Genomic DNA, 22,541 nt, shown 5'->3' with positions numbered 1-22,541 from the left:
ATGTGTATATATATATATATATGTATATATATTATATTAAATATTCATTTTGGCACCCCCTGTATATATAATATATATACTGTTTATATTATATATATATGTGTGTATATATATATATACACACACACACACACACACACACATACATATCATACATATATATATACACACACAGGGGGTGCCAAAAGTGAATACACATGACTTGTATTCATCTTTTGTTATTGTTATATATATATATTACAATTTTAATACAGTTCTTTCTTAAAATGTGTATACATTTTTTGGCACCCTCTGTATATTATATATATATATATATATATATATATATATATTATAGCTTGCTGATGGAGTGATCCTTTTCTCATTATAAAATGTCTCTATTAATCTCTAGTAACATTTTTTTTTTGGTTTCAAGTCTATTTTATACTTTTTGATAATAGTATAGCCACTCCAGCTTTCTTGTGGTTGCTGTTTGTATGATATATCTTTTTCCATCTTTTTACTTTCTACTTGTTATTTTGCATTCAAACTGTATCTCCTGTTAACAGCATATAAGGTGGATCTTGTTTTTTCATTTAGTGTGACAATTTCTGCCTTTTAATTGGATTGATAGATGCATTCATATTTGAAGGTGGTATCGATGTTGCTGGGTTCATGTCTGCTATTTTAGTTTTTGGTTTTCATGTGACTCATGCCTTTTTTGTTTCCCTATTCCTCCTTAATTGCTTTGTTTACATTAAGTAATATTTGCTAATGAGACATTTAAATTTAATGATCTTTTTAATTTTAAAGTTATTTCCTTAGTGGTTTCTCTAGGGCTTGCCACATACGTTTTGACTTACCAGAAATAGCTTCAAATTTATACTCAATTTCAGTGAGATGTGGAAATGTTATTCCTATGTCATTCTATTTCCTTTTTTCCTTTTTATGGCATTATTGGTATACATATTATTCCATTAATATTACAAATCCCAAAATACATTGTTATAAGCCATTTCTTTACCACAGTACAATTTTTCTCATATCTGCCTCCTTTGTGCTATTACTGGGCAAATGTATTACATTTCTATATGCTGTGGGCCCAATAATATGCATATTATTTTATGTGTGATATACATATAACATACATGTATGCATAACATACAGGAGATACAGTTTGGATGCAAAGATACAAGTAGAAAGTAAAAATATACATAAATGTACAATAACAGACATATATGAGTATGGACAATATGCATTTTATTTTATACAATTGTTTTTAAAGTCAGTTAAAAGGAGGAAATAGACTCGTATGCATATTAATTACCTTTACCAGTGTCCTTTGTTTGTGTGGATTCAAATTTTTGTCTGGAGTCACTGTTTTCCCTGAAAAGCTTCCTTTTGTATTTCTTGTAAGACAGATCTACTAGCAACAAAGTATCTTAGTTTTTGTTTATCTGGAAAAGGCTTTCTTTTATTTTTGAAAGACAGGTTTGCTGGATATAGGATTTTTTGAGACCAGTCTTTCTCTTTGAGCAATTTAAGTATGTTATTCCATTGCCTTCTAGCCTCCACTGTTTCAGCTGAGTAAGCCACTACCTTATATGGGTCTCTAGTAAGTGACAAGTCATTTCTTTCTTTTGGCTGCTTTCAAGAGTTTCTTCTTGTCTTTGACTTTTACTGTTTTTACTAGGATGTGTCTGTTAGTGGATTTCTTTATGTTTATCCTACTTGGAGTTTGTTGATCTTCCTTGATGTATAGGTTAGAATCTTTCAATAAATTTTGAAAATTTTCTGCTATTATTTCTTCAATATTTTTTTCTCCTCCCTTCTCTCTCTTCTCTTCCTTTGGTATTCCCATAAAGCGTATGTTGGTATACTTAATGGTGTCCCACATTTTTCTGACACTTAATGTTTCTTTATGCTTTTTCTTCTCTGTTCTTCAGATTGAATAATCTAGTCTGTCTTTACATTCACTGATACTTTCTTCTGCCATTTCTAATCTACTGTTGAGCCCCGTTAGTGAAATTTTCATTTGTTATTATAATTTTCAATTCCAGAATTTCTATTTCATTCTTTTTTATAATTTCTATCTTTTATTTGATATTTTTTATTTGATGTGATATTGTCTTCATACGAAAGTTATGAAGTTTACTTCATAAAAAATTAATTAAAAATTAATAAAAAATTAATTTTTTTCCTGCTAAATCTGAGATCTGGTTACAATCACAAGCAGTTTCTGTTGATTGTTTTTGCTCAGTGGAGTGACAGTTTCTTGTTTCTTTGCATGTCTCATTGTTTTTGGAAATGGGACAATTTAGATGATATAAGGTATGATAAAAATATATGGTGAATGCTGCTGCCGAGGGCCATCCAATGAATAGGCAGGGATATTCAATATGGGAAGTGGCATGTCGAACTTTAGTAACAGTGTGTGACAAGTTTCAACTTATTTGGTGCAGTTGGGTGTGAGCTACGGTTGAAAGAATGTGTGTTTTAAAGTGTGCTGTAAATCATGGATCATGAACAACACATTAATATGAAATGGGTAAACGATTTCATCCACCATCATGACAATGCTCCTTGTCACACATCACTTCTGGCATGGCAAATTCTGTCAAATAAAAACATTATGGTGTGTCCTCATCCACCTTATTTACCGGATCTGGCACCGTATGACTTCTGGCTCTTCCCTAAAGTCAAAATGACCACAAAAGGTAAACATTTTGAATCGATTCAGGACATTGAGGCAGCCACGACAGCGTAACTAAAGACATTCACATAAGGGGACTTCCAGAACTGCTTCAGAAAGTGGCAAGAACATGGGATAAGTGTGTTCAAAGTGTGGGGGGGAGTCTTTTGAGGGGGATTAATGGCAATGTGTCTTTTACTGTAATACATTTTTTTTCAATTTAAACATTCATCGTATTTGTTGATCCCACCTCATATACTTGTATAGTAGCAACTCTGGATACTAGCTCCCTCCTCACCACAGGGCTTGTTCTTTGCTTGTTTAGTTGTTTAGTGTCTGGCTGGATGGCTGTAGCTAGCCCTTCTGATGTTGCTTCTCAGGGAAGCAGTTTGGGCATGCCCACAGTCACTGGGACGACAACTGTTCTGGCAGCTCTCTTGGTCTCTTTCCCTGACCATACCAAGGTGTTAAACTCTACTAAGTGCCAGCTGACTGCTTACTGTTTTCAAGAATGCCCTGGGACATAAATTGTTCTAGATAACATTACAGTGAAATCTGGGCTCCTCACACATTGCCCTAGCCCACATCCCCTGTGCCATATATAGCTATCCATGGGCAACACTTCCAGCACACTTCAGAAAGTATCAGGAAGCCCAGAAATTTTCATAGAACACTTCTGTAATACAGAGGGCAGAGGTCAGGGCCATATTCACTCTCTGCAAAGTAAAACGGCCTCATTTAGATAAGAAAAAGAATCTCTGATATCATTTGAAATAACTGAGAACTGACAGTTTATGAAATAAAAAAAATTATATAATTACAGATTTTGGATTTTTGCTTCAAATTCTATTTTTTCAGATTTTTTTTTTTTTTACTGAAGGCATCATGACTCTATTATATGACTCTTTTCATTGCTCCAATCTAATTTCTTTTTTTTTTGCCCAATTTAAAACATCAGTACCACCCAAAACTAACATGCTGGATAAAATAATTATTTTATTAGCAATTCATTTAGTGACATTATAAAAACATCTGTATTTGCCTGTCTCTTTAGAAATACCCATATACAAGTCAACTATTTCTTAGATAAAAGTTTTATTGTACTTGTGTCACAAGCAATGAAATGTCTAAATAGTAAGTAAATGCATGGCGCAAAGAATGATGATAATTAAAACAAAGAAAGCCTGTTACTGAAAAGTTCTGAAAAACAGGGGTTTTTTGGCCCTAATATTTGTGTGTGTTTTTTTTTAACTTAACACACAAAACAACTCACGTTCCACGTGCTCAAACATCACCGAGAAGAGGAAGTCCCGTGGTGTCATGTAAAACTCCCCCTTGTGCTCCAGTGACGAAAACTGCATGAAGCGCTGCTTACGGAGAGACAACTTCCCCATCATGTCTCTACTGTCTCCGCTTTTCTAAAAGAAAAGAAATTGCAAGTTAAGATGTCTTTCAGTATTATTCCCCAACTTGGAGAATAACAGAACTATGTCTAGAATAATCTTTAAAGAGTGATTTTAGTGTTTAGGTCTGATAACCTCCAAACTTTCCAGTTACTTATTTAACAATATTCACTAGGTGCCTGCTCTGAGAGCAAAGGCACTGGATACGGCAGTGGCGGAGATTAACTGGAGGGAACTTCCATTCCCAAACGGGAGAATGATAATTAATGAATACATGGGTAAAATCGTGTAAGATAGTGAGAAGTGCCAAAAAGAAATCTGAATCAGGATAAGAAACTGATAGGGAGTAATGCTTTAGACAGGACAATCAGGGAAGGCCTTTCTAAAGAGGTGACATGTAAGGAGACTAAGTGAGGTCCAGCTGGGGAGCCACGGGCTTCTCGGCAGAAGAGCCAGAGGTACAGTAAGAACAAAGACCAGGAGACGGAATGAGCGTGGCACATTCAAGGAACAGCATGGCAGGAGACAAGATCAGAGAGACAGGTAGGCAACAGACCACGCAGCTGTGCTTTTATAAAGATAAACATATCATATCTGATAAACAGCTCTTCTTTTAGAAATATACTTATATCATGGGTGGAAAGTGCAAAAGACCAAGAATGGGCAAAGTATTGTTAGTGTAAGAGTCTGTATGCCAGGCAATAGGGCCTAGATCTTGACCCAATGCTGAGAGACAACACTGAAGGATTCATTGCTGACCTCTCTTGAGCACTTGCTACGCGTCAGGCACTGCGCTAATTAATGAAGCACGTTACACGGATTCAGTTAATCGTCACAATACCTGGCCAGTATATACCACATCTGAGAGGAGCCTGACTCCGAGTGGGTCAGCCTCTTACGTGGCACACTGTCCTACTCAAGGCTGGGCACCGCACCCAGGCACATACCGGTTTCACCAAGGTCAGTGCAGCAGCCCTGACACAGTGTGAGTGCCTGTGCCAGCCACAGCCAGCTCTCCCCTGGGACTGTTTTCCTTAGGGCATCGCCCTCTGCAACCACAACATCCTTCTTGGGTCACACCAGTCCCCTTTCACACTTGCTGGTCCTGTCATTTACCCTGACACACAGCTGATGTTCAGTGAGTGCTGACTGGACTGAAACGGGGGAAAAATACGAATTCCAGTCGCTCAGAGCTGTCCAGACTGAAAGCTGTCAACAGGTCCTTTCTAGTGGATCTCAGCCCTCTGATCAGTATTAACTCCCTCTCCTCATGTGACAGCTGGCTTCTTCGAGCAGCTTGGCCTGTGCCTGTCTTGCGTCCTGTCCAGTGCCTACCAGAACATGGGCCCCACGTAGAACGCTGGGGTACCACAGTGACCGTGTCCCTGTGCTCCCTGCAACTAGTCTTCTCATGCCTTTCCTTCCCTTTCCTTTAAATTACTACTATAAAAACCACTCAAGGGCCATGCTTTAATTACACAAGCAATCAAAAAGTTGAATTTTATTATACTTTCTGAACATTTTATACACAAGGCAGATATATCATTTTATTCAATAAGTCAATATTAAGTAGCCATATGAAAGCAGTGCTAAACAAGCGGACATTAATTCTCACCAGAATGTACTAAGTGCTCTGGCAGTGAATTCCCACACAGTATACTGATGGGACAGGGAAGGCGGGGGTGGGTAAGAGTCGTCTCAGTACAGGTCACAGCGCTGAAGCTCTGGATGTGACAGAACATAGTGTCAGAACTGAAAAAAGCCGAAAATGGGCATCCAGAGTATTAGCTTAGACAGCATCTATATTACACTAATGTTAATATATCGTCTATTAAGAGATCAACAAAAGCAAATAATCTATACAGAAGTATAGTATATTTACAAATCCTTAAACAAACGTTGGCTCTCTTTTATTTCCTAACATCTAAGTTGTTCTTGACTGGTTAAAAAAGTTTACCTTTACCAACAATTTAATCCTTTTCATAAAAATAAACAAATTCTTCTTTCCAAACTGCAACCAACTACAAGAGATCAATTATTTATCCTCAACTGGTCTCATAACAAGTCAATTAACATACATTTTGTACGTTACATGTGTTACATACTGCATTCTTACAGTAAGCTAGAGAAGAGAAAATGTTATTATTGAAATCAGAAGGTTTGCAAGTTTATTCCAATTGTTGCAAATCTCCGAAAGTTTTCCAGTATATTTATTGAAAAACATTTATGTATAAGTGGAGTTGTGCAGTTCAAATCTGTGTTGTTCAAGGGTCAACTGTAGACACAGCTTGGGCTGTTACAAATACTGAGAGTATGGGATGTGAATCCTTTCATCTTTCCAGTATTGTTAACATATACTTTTAAAAGAACTTATTTACCACAAGTGTATTTTTAGTTATAAGGAGGTATCAATTATAGGAAAAGCATCTAGACAAATAACAATTCAATATGCTGACACATAGATTTGGGGATTTTAGGATGTCAAGAGAGAGGTGACTATTGTCTCCTAGGGCGAAATCAATTCTTTTCAAAAATAAAAAGTGTTAAGGCAAACCATAACTTTAAGCAATTTATATAGAATGTAAGTTTCAATGTGAGTGTTGCTCTTCATGTCTAAAATCCTTGTAGGTACCAAGGGCTGCTTCAAACCTGTGGAGAGAATACCAGCACTAGAGAAGCTCGGAATCTCCAGTTATCATAAGATCTGCTGTATAAACCAAGTTTTCACTTTTTTTTCCTCTTTGGATTTTTAGTTTTTACTCTCAATCTATATAATAATCTAAAGTAAAATCCGGAAGGTTGTTTTCTCTATGCTAGTTTCCCTCCCAACCCCCACGAAGAAGTATAATGCACCTTCCTGAGAGAGTTAACTCTTAATAAAATAAAATAAAAATCCCTACAAATCAACAAGAAAGTATTAAAGTTCTTAAAACTTTCCTCCCATATCCGACAGGAACACAAAACCAAAAAGGAGCAAGCACAGCCATGCTGATGGCTAGCTCCTAACTTCGCACCTACAACTTCTTCTAGAAGGATCTTCCAGATACTGACAATTTGGACAAACTAAGACAACACTAAGACTAAAAACTGGTTTCTGCTCAGGGGAGAGGAGTGCAGTATAATGGAATGAGAGGAGGGGGTTCTCCAAAATGGCGGCTGTTAGGGTCACCTTACACAGTCGTGTGCACTGCACACCTCCAGGGAGAGCCAGTCACACATGACCACCGCACAGTTGTCTAGCAAACGACGGCGAAGTGCACGAGTAGCGGGATTGTTTTCTAATTTGCATGAAGGTTCCATATCACCAGGGGCAATGCTGTCATTGATGTCTCCCAATTTGCAAGGGATTGTGCAAGCAGAGAGAAGTGCAGTGTCCCACTGGAAGCTCCCACCACTCACTGCACTCGCCACAGGCCCAGCACTTGCCATCTTTCCCACCTGTGTCCTGTCAACCACGGGACCACCCTGGGCAAGTTACAGCTCGGTTGGGCAGAAGAAAACACTGGATTCAAGGACTTGCTACTCTAAAACCTATGCACTACCTATGAGGGCATTTCTCTGAAGAGGCAGGCGCCCCCAAATGGGCAATGAAGTGAAACGCAAAGGCCAGCCTGTGGGAAGGGACAAACCTGATGTGACAGCACAGGCAGAACTTCCAGAGTAGATCTAGGACACCGACATGTTCCCAACGGCAGTTGAACATCCAACTCTTTGTTCAATCTGTCAGGCAGCTGAGTGATTGAACAGCTGACATAAACTATTACCATCCTGTTCTTTAGCTAATATTCTAATGCACAGATAACAAACGCTTAGATCAAAATGGAGAGGAGACACAGATTCACACCAGTTTTTGCAAATAACACATTTGTATAAAACGAGATGCGGACCTATGCACATAGTGTGGGGAGAGTTTTACACACACTAAAACTTCAAGAGCAATATGAAACAAGAGCATATTGCAAGAGCAATATGAAGCAATATGAAACAATTAACAAGGAAAATCACATTCTGAAAGGAAACAGAAAAAAAAGAAAATGAAAGAGGCAACGGTCTTATAACATCAGAGAGTAAAGATAAGATAAAGATGACAGAAATATTTGAAAAGGGAGCTGGCCTAGCTAAAGAAAGAAAGAGGAGAAAAATACCGCTGTAAAACTTTAACAAACTTTAAGAAACAGTAATGATTAGAGTCCACACTGCAGAAAATCTATGAACAATGTGATAGGGAAAAAAACACACAGAAGGCAGAAGAAAAGCACAAAGAAAGGCAATTAGGGAAAAGAATGTCCACATGTGAGACACCAAGGAGGCGACACATGGCTAACGGCTGTGCTCCAGGAGGATGGAGTGAGAAACATCTATTTCAAAAATACAGTGGGGGAAAAAAAAGAACAAAGACTCGACTTTGCTACTCTGCCTGCCACTGCCCTACGTGTGTGTACTCTTGCTTTGAATAATCCTAGACCTCAGGGAAGACTGACCAATTTTAATTTCTTTCAGAAAACCTAAATATGGTAGATGTTAGAAAATCTAAATAAGGTTCTAATCATGATGCCCGCACTGCTGGATCCAACCTCTAAAAAGCTGTGTTCTACAGGTTAATACAAACACACATCACAGGAAAGGATCAGACATGGCTGATTTCTGAGATTATTCTCAAAAGACCTGCATCCCCCTTACATAGCTTGTTGGAATGACAGCAGTGCAAGGCACAGCACATCCAAGCCCTTCACCCCGAAAGGCCGAGAGAACTGCTCACTGTAGTCCAAGAGAACTATTCCCATGGAAATGGACCAGACGGCACCACCCTCTACCTTCACCTGAGCGGGGTTTCGTAGGTGCTGTGCAGACGCAGTCTGCTGGCCTATGTATACTGTTACACATAAATAACCGAGGAGCTGGCAGGAGGGAGCAGCTGCCTGGGAACCAGCTCCTCTAAGGGCAAGAATGCAGTGGGGACATCAAAGGGCTGGGCCAGGCTGCTGGTAGCTGTCACCCTAATGGGAGTCGTGGTAGGTGGAAAGGGATGGGGGTGAAGACGAATTCCTATTTACTTCTCAAACCTGCATCTCAAGCTAAATATATGAGAAGTGGGGGCAGGAGAAATGCTGAGGTTGGGGGCTATCCCCAACATGTGAGACCAGCCACATGGTTCTGGTTATATATAAAGTGCTCCCTGGATTTCCAGGATTACTTGTAATGCAGGAAAATATGTGACAAAGGAATTAAGAGCAATGAGTGATGTGAGCTGGATAAAAGAGATCTTTGAAAGCTGATGACTTCTGTTAAAACAGTTCAGTAGTTTATTGCCTTTAAAGCAACAGGTGCTTCACCATTCTGTCTCTACTTTTTATCCATGAAGTGACAAATTGGAAAAAGTTAGTTCTCTGTTCTTTGTTGAACATTCTTTGGTCTCTACATTTCTCAGGAAGAAAAGTGAGAGAGCAAGGGCCTTCCTTCCAATGCCTTCAATATGTTCAATGCATACGCACCGTGCTGGATGCCACGTAGCAAACCTGCTTCACCCGGGGCTCTCATGTTGGAGTTTGTGATAATCTGGGTAAAATGCAATTGTTTATCGTCTTTGAACTTTCTGGGTGTAATGGAAAGACTATCTGCTCTGCTTAAAGAAAGCTTTACAATTGGAAATTTTCAGTCATTAGACAGAACTTTTCCATTTGGTTCTGGATCAGAGAGATTTTATTGCACGTGAAACAAAATACTGCCAGACTAAATGAGAAATATTCACCACATGCACAAGCTATGTTCATGATAAATTCTACAAAACGGCAGCATGTTAGCCAAGGAGACAAGAGTCATTCCTGGGAAAGTGGGAAGTCCTGGGGTCCAGTCCCTGGCTTCTGAAGATTGTTTGATGTAGTGATGGCCTCGTCCGCACAGCTTTCCAGAGACTGGAAGAGACCTGGTGTGGCTCTTCTTAGATGAGCATGGTAAAATGAAATGGCATATGGTTATAGAAAAAATGCCCAAGTATTCTGTCTGAGGAAGGGTGGCCCCTGTCAGGAGATGCTGACTGGAATGGCAACTTCTCTTCTAGTTAACTGCCTTCTCTTTCCTGATGAGGTCACTGAGCAGAACACTCATTTTCCCTTCCTCCATAACCACGTTTCAGGAGGTACATCTTAACTGCATACATTTTTTTATGATCGAAACAAAAAGTTTAAATTAGGTTTCAAGTGGTTAAGCAAAGACTACAGCCCCAGCTTAAAAATTTCAACACCTTACTAAAGCTTCATCAATATCACTCACTGCAACCATAAATAATGTTTTTCTTAAGAAAGGACTGAGTTACTCTGTGGATTTCCCTACACAGGAGAAGGTCAACACTACTTTGTGAGATATTTCTGCAAATACTCAACATCAGCTCATTTAGTAAACACTGTGTATCTCCTACACCAAGCATTGCAGAATTAAGGTGACAAGTAGACAGGCCCTCACCTTCTGGTGGACGCCCAGCAGAAGGTGGTCGGCGCTAGACCACGATGGAAGGGCCTTCTAGCATTCAGGAAACTGCATGTTCCACAACCGTAGGTTTCAAACCCGATCATTACTTTTCCAATGTTACCAATTGTCATATTTTGCTTCTTACTTTTCAAAATGAGATATGCTCCAGACTAATATTTTTCAGGTTTATATAGAGGGTGCCAAAAAAAATGAACACACATTTTAAGAAAGGAAAAAACTGTATTAAAATTTAATACTCAATATGTACCGATAACAAAAAATGAACACAAGTCATGTGCATACATTTTTTTGCCTCCCCTGGTATAATTAAACCTAAATAAAACACGGTAACAGGTCTGGCCTCAATAAATTTATCTAGATTCTGTTCTCATGTCTTCAGGCAGCTGGGAAGTACAGCCGAGCAGTAACAAGGGACCTTCTGTGATACAAGCTGTGATCTAGTTTCAGGAACCTTACACAGCCATGCAAAAAGGGCTCCTTGGAACTGAAGACTTCTAGTAAGCCTGGGGACAGTGCTGCTGTCTGAGGGCTGAGTCCTCAACAGAGGCCACCACGAGGGTTAACCCTTAGGATACTGTATCCTACAGTACATGGCACAGGATGGGACAAAGAAGGATTGGATTAAGGGACCCTCTCTCCTTCCTGCCACCCCTTGCAGGGAACAGCTGCTGTCTGGAGCTGAGCATTTTATGTGGGACCGCAGGAGGAAAGTGACTCACCCACACAGCATTTTGTACAGCCCGCCCTGCTCCCACATACTCCACCCCCCGTCAGGGCTTCCATATCCCCAACCCCAGCAACTGTCCCCTCCAGACGCTCCCACAGCTTATAACTAAGACACTCAGTAAAAACGGCTTTTTAAAGCTTGTGATTCAATACTAATGGCAGTTTGCTTCCTAACTCCAAGTCCCGTAAGCCCCACACCTTCAGCTTAACCCCACACAAAATTTGGTCAAAGACTGGAATTATTTTTAAAAACGGCCATATGTTACTTGCATACAAACAGAAATTTTATCCAAGACAAAAATGGAACAAATTTGAAAAAAACCTTCAGGTAAATGGAAGATAATGAAAGCCTAAACCAAGAAGCAGAATTGCAATTTCTTATTAAAAACAAAAATTACATTTTCTATTTAAAAATTCCATTGATGCTATTATTTTTACGAATTGTTTTTTTTTTTTGTACAAAATAAATATTGTATTGACTTACATATAATCCTTAGTCTTGTTCATTGCAAACATTTTCCTAAAACCGATTTGGTTTCCGGAATATTTTTAGCTTCAATTCATCTACTCTTTGATGAGCTTCAGTAAAGCTTTACTACATACCTTTCCATAGACAGATTAAATAACCATTTACTGCTTCTGACTGTAATTAAAACACTTCACAAAGGTAAGCACGTAATAAATCTAGCTAGTTGTTTCTTGTCCTTCTTTTCATTTGGCTAACTTATTTGTTAAGAATTCTGGTACTTCTCTCACAGTCCTTTCAAAGCACCCATCTGGGGTTTGGCGTCCTTTGGTGCGAGCACGCAGAACGCTGAGCAAACTTCAGCAAAGCCCTAGTGACTGCGGGAATTCCTCTAGAACACAGAGGGTCCATACTTTCTGGAGCTGCTTGCCCACTGCGTGCTTCATGCTGTCCAGTGGTTCAGAAGAGTGTGCCAGGAATGAATGAATCTTTTTTTTTATTTTATTAAATTTATTGGGGTGACAATTGTTAGTAAATTTACATAGATTTCAGGTGTACAATTCTGTATTACATCGTCTATAAATCCCATTGTGTGTTCACCACCCAGAGTCAGTTCTCCTTCCATCACCATATATTTGATCCCCTTTACCCTCATCACCCACCCCCCACCCCCTTACCCTCTGGTAACCACTAAATTATTGTCTGTGTCTATGAGTTTTGAATGAATGAATCTTTATGAATGGGAGTCAATTCCAAACTCAAAGTGTGACATTAAAACAATAACAATTTAAAAATAAATTTCGGCCTATGAACCAATATGCAAATGTTTGGTTTGGGTGCTTATTTATTTTAAACCCTATTAATAATTAATAAAATATCTTTAGACAGCTTGGTATGTACTCTGCCATGTAAAACTAAAGAAGTATGCACACAAGTAGAAATAAAGGCCCTTTGATTACATCCCTTTCATTATAACCACAAAGTACTGCATACTGTTAACTGCTTGAGACGAAAAAAATGTCTTCACGACCAGAGGACAGAAGTAAGGCCCTGGACAGGTGGTGGCCTTATTTTCCGCCTATTGGGGAAATCATGGAATCTCAGAAACAATTCTACAGCTGCTCCACACTCTCCTGTAAACCTAGATGAATAAGCTTGTGGATTTCAGGCCTTACACCATGTTTGGTTTAGGTTTTAACGGACATTTTCAGCTTCGACTTAAAATTCACTGACGTATCTAAACACACCACATCTAAGATAAAATTTGCTATTGAGACACTATTTGTAGGAAATGAGCAGGGGATGAGCCAGACAGTTCCCCAGCACTGACAAGACAGGTTGTTTCCCGGCAAAGGTATACACTCTCATGCCGTTTGCATCTCTCGATGTTTATAAATAAAATCACCAGCAAGGGAAGTAGTACAGAGTACACAGTACAAATATACAACACAAAAAGAAAAGTAATGACTATATATTTTGGCAAATTTATTTACTGTTCAAGCAAAGCTCTGCTTTCTATCTGTGAAGTACAAACATGGGACAAATCATTAAGACCTGGCATGTATTTGTCAAAATCTCCCTTTCTGCTTTTATCTTATTCTTTGGACATATTTCATGATGAGATATTCATGCTCTCAGTAATTTCTGAAGATAACAGTGAAGATTTAAACATTCCATCATAGAATTTGCTATGCAACGATTGGAAAATCAAATTGTTTTTGTTTCTTTCTTTCTTTTTTTGCTTTGAGGCAGCACCAAGCACAACTAAACAACTGCTAACTAACTGGAAAAGAATTTCCCCCTTGATTGCTTCAATTGCCACCACAACTGGTCCTCACCCACTTTTCTCCTTCAACTCCTCCACCAGCCTCTTACATCGTTTACAACAGTAGGTGTCAAATGAGGAGTGCCTTCTCCACCTTACCCTTCAAGTACAGACTTAACCTTCAGGTACAGGGAAGCAGCAGTGTCACTGCAAGGGAAGCACACACGATGCCAGCGTCACCCCTAGCGTTTACCAGGCAACAGTAGGGCTGCACCAAATAGGAAGTTCTTTGGGGTGCATGTGAAAGGAAAAGTTTTATCTTGACCCCTGAGAATTTTAAGATCTTATATGAGAAACAAAACTAGTGGAAACAAAATTTATGATAAGTGGTTACATACGTTAAGGGTTGGCATGGACAAAGCTAGCACTTAGGTAATCTCTTTTAAAATTTACGTGGTGATTAATTCACTCCTGCATCCTTTATTTAAAAGTTTATTCAAAAGGATAACCCTAGTTAAATCTTGGGAAGAAGGTGGGGACAAGAAGGGATAAATGTTTGCAGGCTAGGACAGCCTGATGTTCTGAGGGAAAGCGGGTAACCCAAATCTCCAACCTGGAATTGCTATAAGTCCCAAAGAGTAGCTGAATATTTAGACTTGGATGGCTTGGTCACTTTGTTTAGTGTAAAATTAGTTTGCAAATACTTATAGCTATTGTTACTCTTTTAACTTATAATTTAAAAACACTTTATACACGTAATATGTATTACGAGTATTAATAATATTTCTGTGAATTTACAGGCAGGCTCCTTAGGCTCTGAGAACTTTAATAACCCAACTCATTCACAGGCTAGAAGGTGTACATTTCCTCTTAGAGCATGTGTTTTGTAGAATAAGAGCAAATAGTAATTTTTTACTCGACTTCAGCTAAACACATGTAATTGCAAAAGGAAAGACTAAAGTCTGCTTCTGCTTTTATATAACAAATTGTTTTTGTCCCCCCCGCCCCCCAAAAGGACTTCCAGATTGGTGGTAAGATACACGCACTGTCCTTCTATTATCAAGGAAGGAAAGTAAGACAACCTCTCATTCATGGAGGACAAATAGCTGTGCCAAAAGCACAGATTACATCTAATTACAGGGTATAACTTTGTCATCTTTCTTTTCAAAACCTAGCCATTTACACACTTTGATTTTTGACTTCCACTTGGGTTTATTAACATCAAAGCTTTGTCATCACTTATCTGTTTCTAGAGACATTTTTACCTGAGGCAATAAAAACTTCTTTGCATTCTTGCTTTACTGTTCCAAGAAAGCTTTAGTCTTCATTAGGTTTACAATATTTCATGGTTGTTAAACTTGTGTATGTTGCTATAATGTTTACTGCCCTTAGCACACCAATTTTAAATGTAGTGTCATGAAACCCAATGCACTGCACACAATTACACTCCAATCCAAGGACACTCCGGCACAGTCTAGTTTCACGCACTGTTAATGTCTTTTTAGTGTCTTTTCCCACCCTTTTCACAAAAATAATCACCACAAATATCACAGACAACATAAAATAAAAACAATGTCAATTTTATCATATGAATTTTCTAGGCCTCCTATAACAAATTAAAATAGTTCCATCTTTTAATTACAATGAGTTTTTATAATATTCGTTGACATGCAATAGAGTCCTACATCTAACGAAACTTGCAAAATCACTTCCCAAGTTAATACATTTCTGTTTGACTGTTTAAACATGATGATTGATCCACTCATTACTTTTATTTAAAATTTGTGTCCACTTGTTTTAATCAGGTTGTACCTATAAAATATAAGAGCTCAAATGTAAATTTAAATAATATCAAAGAAAAACAAATAATCTTTAGTGTTCTCTTACTATTTTAGAATTTTAATAATTTTAAAAGTTAATACCATGAGGCAATGTATTACTAATTTTAAACCAACACCAAGGTTTCTTAAAAATAATCTGTTAGGTAATACTTTTTAGCAACATTCGAAAAACCCACCAAAAGAAAGCCAGAGAAAGTCTTGGCAATTGGTCCTACACTCATTATACTTGTTTCTATGCTCTCCTTCACGAACTCTGTTCAGCTATCCCCTCTACCCCTAAATCCGTGGGTGTTGTTCCCGTTGCAGTCACTATAGGTCCCTCTGACAGCCCACAGTTCCTGATTCGACCTCCTAATTTTCCAGAGCAGTTTACACTCCAGTTCTTTTGGCTTTTTAAAAAAATAGCTGGAAAGTATAACATTAGGTCACCCTGCTTTTGCTCCTGTTACAACGCAAGAAACCTTGTTATTATTAAAGGACAACCCTTGTATCCGAGGACTTGACTCCATGTAACTTCCTGTCTTAAAGACGTCAACCTATAATTACCCCTACAGATCTGTAACAATTTTTTTTTTTTAGGATTCTACTGGGGAAGGGGAACAGGATTTTATTGGGAAACAGTGTGTACTTCCAGGACTTTTCCAAGTCAAGTTGTTGTCCTTTCAGTCTTAGTTGTGGAGGGCGCAACTCAGCTCCAGGTCCAGTTGCTGTTGCTAGTTGCAGGGGGCACAGCCCACCATCCCTTGGGGAGCCGAATGGGCAACCTTGTGGTTGAGAACCCACTGGCCCATGTGGGAATCGAACCTGCAGCCATAGGAGTTAGGAGCACGTTGTTCTAACTGCCTGAGCCACCTGGCCGGCCCTGTAACAATTTTTGACTCCTTATTGCATCATTCTGTTTGCAAATGTCCTCTATTGTCTCACATCTTAAAACCAAAACAAAACCTGTCCTTGGTCTCATATCTCTTGCTCACTGTGCCTTTTAAAATACCCTTTACAGCAATCCTTCTAGAAAGTATCTCTATTCACTTTCTTTGCTGCCTTACTTTAGTCTCTCTTCAACACATTCCAATTCCATTTCTGTTCCCAATATTTCACTGAAATTCCTCTTATTAAGGTCACCAACAACTTCCGTATTGCTGCACCCAAAGCTTCATTTTCTGTTCTCACCCGTTCAGCCACAGACTTAAGTGGGCACTCTCTCCTTCTTGAAAGGTTTTCTCATGACTGTGCTGAAATGGTAAGCACACCATTTTGCTACTACTTATCTAATACTTTTTTGGGGCTATGCAAATGTCCTACTTGGAGATAATAAAAAAAACACACCCTGCCATATGAAACTTCTTGCTATACTTACTATAATGATGCTACCATATGCTCTTTATGAGACAGAAAATACTGTTTTATTCCCAGAACTAGTTATGCTTCTGAGCAACTGACTACAGTTATGCGCTGCTTAGTGACACAGACACGTTCTGCGAAACATCATCAGGTGGGTTCATCACTGTGCGCACATCAGAGTGCGCTACACAACCCTACTGTGGTGTGCGGCCATCGGCCATTGTGCTGCAGTCCATCAGCAAAGGAATATCCTTACATGGCCCACGACTGCACCATGCAGCATATAACTGGCCCGTTCCCCTCTTTGAACTTGCTGCTAAGTTTAAAATCAAATTCATGACTTACCTCAAGCTTAATACAGGATCTCATAGCATATATTTTAATCTTTTTTAAAGCTTCATCTTGTATTATTATTTTCCTCTTGATTTAAAAATTGTAACGCGCAATAGCATTTTTCTAAGTCACTTTAAATCCTTTCAGTATCAAGGTCACCATAAACAAACAAACATTTGAACACAGTTTTAGTCAGTGGGGCAGGTGCCCCTCTCACTTGCCTCGGCTGCTTTTCCAGGTATCCTCTGGCCTCTTCCCTTCATTTGCCTGCCATTTCATTGACTATATCCTTGGCAAGTCAGCTGTCATTTTGTGTTACATATGCTGGGAGCTCTCTTCTCCTAGATCCATCAGCCAGAGCTGGCTGTAACCCCGTCTTCCTTCCCCACCTTTGTCAAAGGTGAGGGGAATGGGCACATGTGTCCAAGGTACAGCTTTCAGGACACTGATTACACATGGGAAGATTGAGCAGCCACATAAATATGGTGGTGATGGATCGAAGACCTTTGAATAAAACGGAATCCGCAAGTCCAAACAGGTATGAATGAATGCATGAATGAATGAATGAAAAGAAAGCCTCACAAAGCCTCAAAGTACCTTCCCCAAAATACTTACTAATTAACAAGTACAAAACACACATTAATTAACTTTACAATGGAGAAACCTGAGAGATAACATCTTAACCAAATGATAATAGTATCATGAGTTGAAATCTACACTGTGTGCCTCCAAACATGATGCACTAAAAGAACAGACCATGGCCTGAGTGTTATTCCTAACAAAAACGCCTAATCACAAGGAAACATCAGCCAACTCTAAATGGATGGACATTCTGTAAAGTTAATGTGCCACTTCTCAGAGGTAAGTGAAAATGCTTTAAAACTGCAAACAAGCATAAGAACATAGATTAAAGTTTGGAGGAAAGGCACAGTAATTATAAACTGAATTTAGCCATTTTAAACACAGCTTCAGCTGGGCACTCTATCCATCCATCTATATTTGCGATACACTAATATATGTAATTCTTTATTTATGCATTAAATAACTATGATATAGTGGAAGGTTTAATAAGTACTCTAATTTCAAAGTGCCATGTTGAGATATCTGTAACAACTGTAACAGGAAAATATCTGAGGTTTCCATCGATGACAAAGTCAGCTGCCTTGAATACTATTGTAGCTTGTTGCCTACATTCGTAATGGAAGAGACTTGTTACAATCTAGGTCAATGAAAACAAAAATGTAGTATTTTTCTACCTAAGTTCATAGACCCCCTGAATTCTATGCCTGGAACTTTTGGGGCCCATGAAGGTCAAGTACCCCTACAGTAGATCCCCGCTGTCCTCAAGATAAACATTTCTATCATGTGGCTCAAGGGGCACTTCATGATCTGAACCCCTGCCACCACTCACCCTCAATTTTGAAACTCATGTTTTGCAGCTCACATCCTACTGAGTCAAACTCTTACCTTTAGATCTGTGCAATGCTATTTCCTTCGCCTGCAATATTCTTCCAGCTCTTTGCCCAGCAAACTTGCAATCATCTGACAGGTGTCAGTTTACATCACTGCTTCAGGAAACCAGGATTTTGTTTGATGAACTTCCAGTGTACCCCCACTGCACCTAGCACTAGCTACCCTATCACAGTATTTCTCACACTGTAAGAAAACTGGGAAGCACTTGAACTGTATCTTGAATCCCCGCTCCTTGCACGCTGCCTGGCACAGAGCAGGCACTTCAATAATTGTGGAAGGAAGGAAAGAAAGGAAATTCAATTTATTTGCTGTTTCACGACCTTGCATTCTACCCTTAATTCCTTATTGACCCTCAAAAACGCAAGCTGTTGGTCACAATGGGAACCAGAAGAGTGTGGGACTCAATTAACATAAAATAACTATTTTTACTAGAAAAATCACTTAGTGTGATGATTGAAAATAAAGGGCATTATTACTATTATTACAAATCCGTATCAGGAAGATTTTAGCACTTTGCAATACTAAGTAAAAGGACTATACTAAATAAAACAGTGTCAAGAGATGGCATGTATCTATCTCTGTAATTGTCAACTATGCACACATGACTCCAACATGGTGGTGGTGGCCGTGGGAGAGGGACTCACAGGTCCCTCTGGAGCTTGGGGGGTGGTGTGTGTGTGTGTGTGTGTGTGTGTTATCAGAATCGATGTTTCTGAGATCTGATTTTACTGAAGTGGATCAATGATGAAACAGCCAAATCTGAGCATCAGAAGACCTTCTAGTCCACCTGAGGCATGATCTCTGTAGTTCTGAGAAGCAAAAGTATAAAGTAATATAAAACAGTTAGGGCTCATGTCTGGATGTGTACGTTTATAAACGTGACAGGGCAGCTGATGGATGAGATTGTGGGCAGCTGATGGATGAGATGGTGAGGCTGGAGGATATATGTGTATGAAAGGCTACTCAGTTCTGTGCAATCATGAAAAGATTTTACTACTGACCTTTGTAACTATGAAGGTTTCTACACTTGATCTGAGCTCACAATTTAAAAAAAAAACACACAAAAAACAAAAGAATCAATGAGGTGGAGGGAGTCTAACTGCATAGGCCTCTCCCTGCTGCACTCAGCTGTGGCTGCTGGGAGGAACCGCATGCTCATCTTCAAGTCCATTGTGATGATGAAAGGATGAGAACCACTATATTAAACTGGTCCAACAGCAAATCAAGCCAATGTTATGTCAACAAATCATGTTAAAAAAAAACAGACAGATAATAAAATGTTTTCTGTATTACTTTAGGCTGAAAGTACCAAAGGTTAGGAGGAGGGAAGGGAGCTGGGGGGAATTCAAAATACTGATGTAAAGTTTTTAGTGTCATGTCAGGAATTTAAAACACAAACAAACTAGAAGTTGACTAGGAAAAAAGCAATGAGACATGAACTGAAATCAGACTACAAATTGCTGAAGGGATAAAACTGAAGTCATGTTCTGGGAAGAGGGTGTGAATCCACTTTGATTGGGAGGCGTGTCTGAGTGGTGACAGTCCACTGTGACTAAAGGGCTCTGAATGACAAAAATAAATAATATGGATTTTATCAGAGGCAGATCCAGGCACTAATGTTTTCCAAAGAAGTGTACATAGAGTGATATTCTTGGAAAGATTAATCTAAGGGTCCTATAAAGGGTGAATGAAGGGGTTGAGAACAGAAGTAGAGAAACCAATGATGAATAATAAACTAAACTGCTCGACACAAGATTAACAAAAATGCTGTTAAAACACTAGAAGGTGGATCCTGCCACCTGTAATCAGAAATGATACGAGGATATGGGAGAGTTACTGAACGTGTCATCTACGTGGCATTTTAATTTAACACAAGTAAAATATATCATTTGTCAATAATTTTAACTCACAAAGCCTGTTTTTGTCTCTTGTTGTATGAGTGCTCCTTGAGTTTTTCATTAAAAAGGCATAATGTAAATCTAACAAACCAACAGAAAAATAAAATACTGCTTTTAATTTAAAAAAATCACACACAAAAACGTATTACAATGTCCATAAAATAACTAAAAAGTAACATTTTTTCAAATGTTTCACGCAGCCATTTTATACGAAACTAGGAAAGTTGACCTTTACCTTTAAAATGTGGGGGGTTTTGCAAGAAACGCCTTTTGCTTAGTACTCGAGTCCACAGAAGCATTAAGGTTTATGATCGATCATGTGATAATGTTCCTCACAGTTGATCATAAAACCTGGAAATTATCGGCCGGCTACTTAAATTTACGATTTTAAAAAAGTCATCTACCGCCTTAGGACAACTTCGCCGCGCTCCGCACAGAGGGGAAAGGGGACGCACGCCCCCTCCGCGCCCGCGGCGCCGACCCGAGGGGGGGCAGCGCGCAGGGAGAAGCGCGCGAGCGCCGGGTGGGAGGGAGGCACGCCCACACGCACGGCCGCCCAACGGGTTTCGCCCGCGCTGCCTGTGGAGCTGGGGGAGGCGGCACGTGCTGTCACAGGCTCGCCAACTCGCGGGGGCGCGCGGCGGGGGGCTCACTCCCCCCCTCGGAGGCTCCGCCCCCCCGTGGCCCCCGGCGTAGGAGGGAGGAGGGACTCGGTGGCGGCTGGCGGAGAGGGCCCGTCCGTACCTGCGCCAAAACCGTGAGGCTGCCCCCGGGCGCCGTCACATTCACGCGGCCGTGGTGCCACGCCAGTCCCGCTCCTGTCAGCGCCACGCCGGCCACTGCTGCCGCCAAGGGGCCAGGGCCCGGCACGCCACTCCGGCCGGCAGCCAACCCGCGCCGCAGCTTCGCGCCCCAGGCCGCCAGCCGGACGCCTCGGGCCGCCGCCATCTTTCCGGAAGCGCCCCATCACGGCCCGCGCCCCTCGACGCGAGAACTGTCGCGCCCGTCGGGCCTCGCGAGATCCTGCGGCCTCCGCCCCACACCCCCGAGCCTGCGCCGTGCCAGCGCTGTGAGCGACCTCGGAGCCCCCGCAGGGACCGAGGGAACGCCTTCCGCTGCGGTGGGAACGGCGGAGCCGGAAAGGGGCCGGGACGATCAAACAGGCCCCAGGCCCAGGCCAGACAGAGCCCTGTTGTGGAGGAAGTGCCACGAGTCCCGTAAGCGAGAGTGTCACCCTTTGTTGGTGACCGAGGGATCCTGGGTTAGTGAGCACTAGACCATGCACAAGAAGAAACACTCGTGATGACGGTGGTAAACTGCAGCTTGCCTTCCACCAGGCACGATCGTAGCAGTGAGTGGAACCCCGTGCTGACGTGGTTGGGGCATCCCTGAGAACTAGATTTGTTCTAACTTCCACAAGCCGACCTGTATTAAGAATTTCTTAAAACTGTATTATGTGCACAAATCTACATAAGCTGCAGGTACTGTCACACAGGCAATTAAAATAACATCAATTAGTTCTCTGGCCTCTTGTAAAACTGTGTTACAAAAAAGTTGTTTTTCTTTGCTCACTTAAGCAACTAAGCAAACTTCTTTTTTAAAATTTAGTTTTAGATTGTGGTATAATATACATAAAATTTACCATTTTAATCATTTTTAGGTCTACAATTCAGTGGCATTAAGTACATTCACATTCTTGTGCAACCATCACTCCATCTAGAAGCATTTTCATCTTGCAAAACTGGCAAACTTAGAAAAAAAGTGTCTTTCCTCATCCTTCCTATAATATTCTTAAAAATGTTTTTTTTCCCCAATTACAGTTGCCATATATTAGTTTAAAGTGTACAGCATGGTGGTTAGACATTTATATAACTTATGAAGTGATCCCCTTGATAAGTCTAGAACCCTCCTGGCACGATACATAGTTATTACAATATTATTGACAGTATTCCCATTGCTGTACTTTACATTACATAACTATTTTGTAACAACCAATTTGTACTTCTTAATCCCTTCGTCTTTTCCACTCGCCCCCCAACCCCGCTCCCATCTGGCAACCATCAGTATAGTCTCTGTATCTACCTATCCTCATATTCTTGACTGCGCTTTCATTTTTGTCAAATCATATCCTATCCCTG

General features: G+C 40.1%; 2 protein-coding genes across 4 annotated transcripts in view; one reads left to right on the top strand and one right to left on the bottom strand.

The window, feature by feature from the left end:
• The window catches only part of MICU2 (mitochondrial calcium uptake 2), an 84,554-nt gene extending 63,143 nt beyond the window's left edge, over positions 1 to 21,411 (bottom strand). Inside the window, exons 1-2 of the mRNA XM_081046733.1 lie at positions 21,148 to 21,411; positions 3,945 to 4,089 (exon numbers count right to left, since the gene is read on the bottom strand). Of these exons, the coding sequence (XP_080902859.1) occupies positions 3,945 to 4,089; positions 21,148 to 21,351 (349 nt within the window). The 5' untranslated portion in view covers positions 21,352 to 21,411. The remainder of the gene's footprint in view (positions 1 to 3,944; positions 4,090 to 21,147) is intronic.
• A 9-nt stretch (positions 21,412 to 21,420) lies between these two features.
• LOC308496926 (annexin A2-like) overlaps positions 21,421 to 22,541 on the top strand; it is a 33,874-nt gene continuing 32,753 nt past the window's right edge. Inside the window, exon 1 of one of the 3 annotated variants that reach the window (XM_081046735.1) lies at positions 21,421 to 21,620. The gene's annotated coding sequence lies outside the window, so the exon portion shown is untranslated. The remainder of the gene's footprint in view (positions 21,621 to 22,541) is intronic. The other 2 variants (XM_081046734.1, XM_081046736.1) reach the window with 2 other exon arrangements.

Source organism: Rhinolophus hipposideros (genome assembly GCF_964194185.1).
Source record: "Rhinolophus hipposideros genome assembly, chromosome: 4".
NCBI lineage: Eukaryota > Metazoa > Chordata > Mammalia > Chiroptera > Rhinolophidae > Rhinolophus > Rhinolophus hipposideros.
The sequence above is the reverse complement of the archived record's forward strand: the minus strand, read 5'-3'. Positions and strand labels throughout refer to the sequence as shown.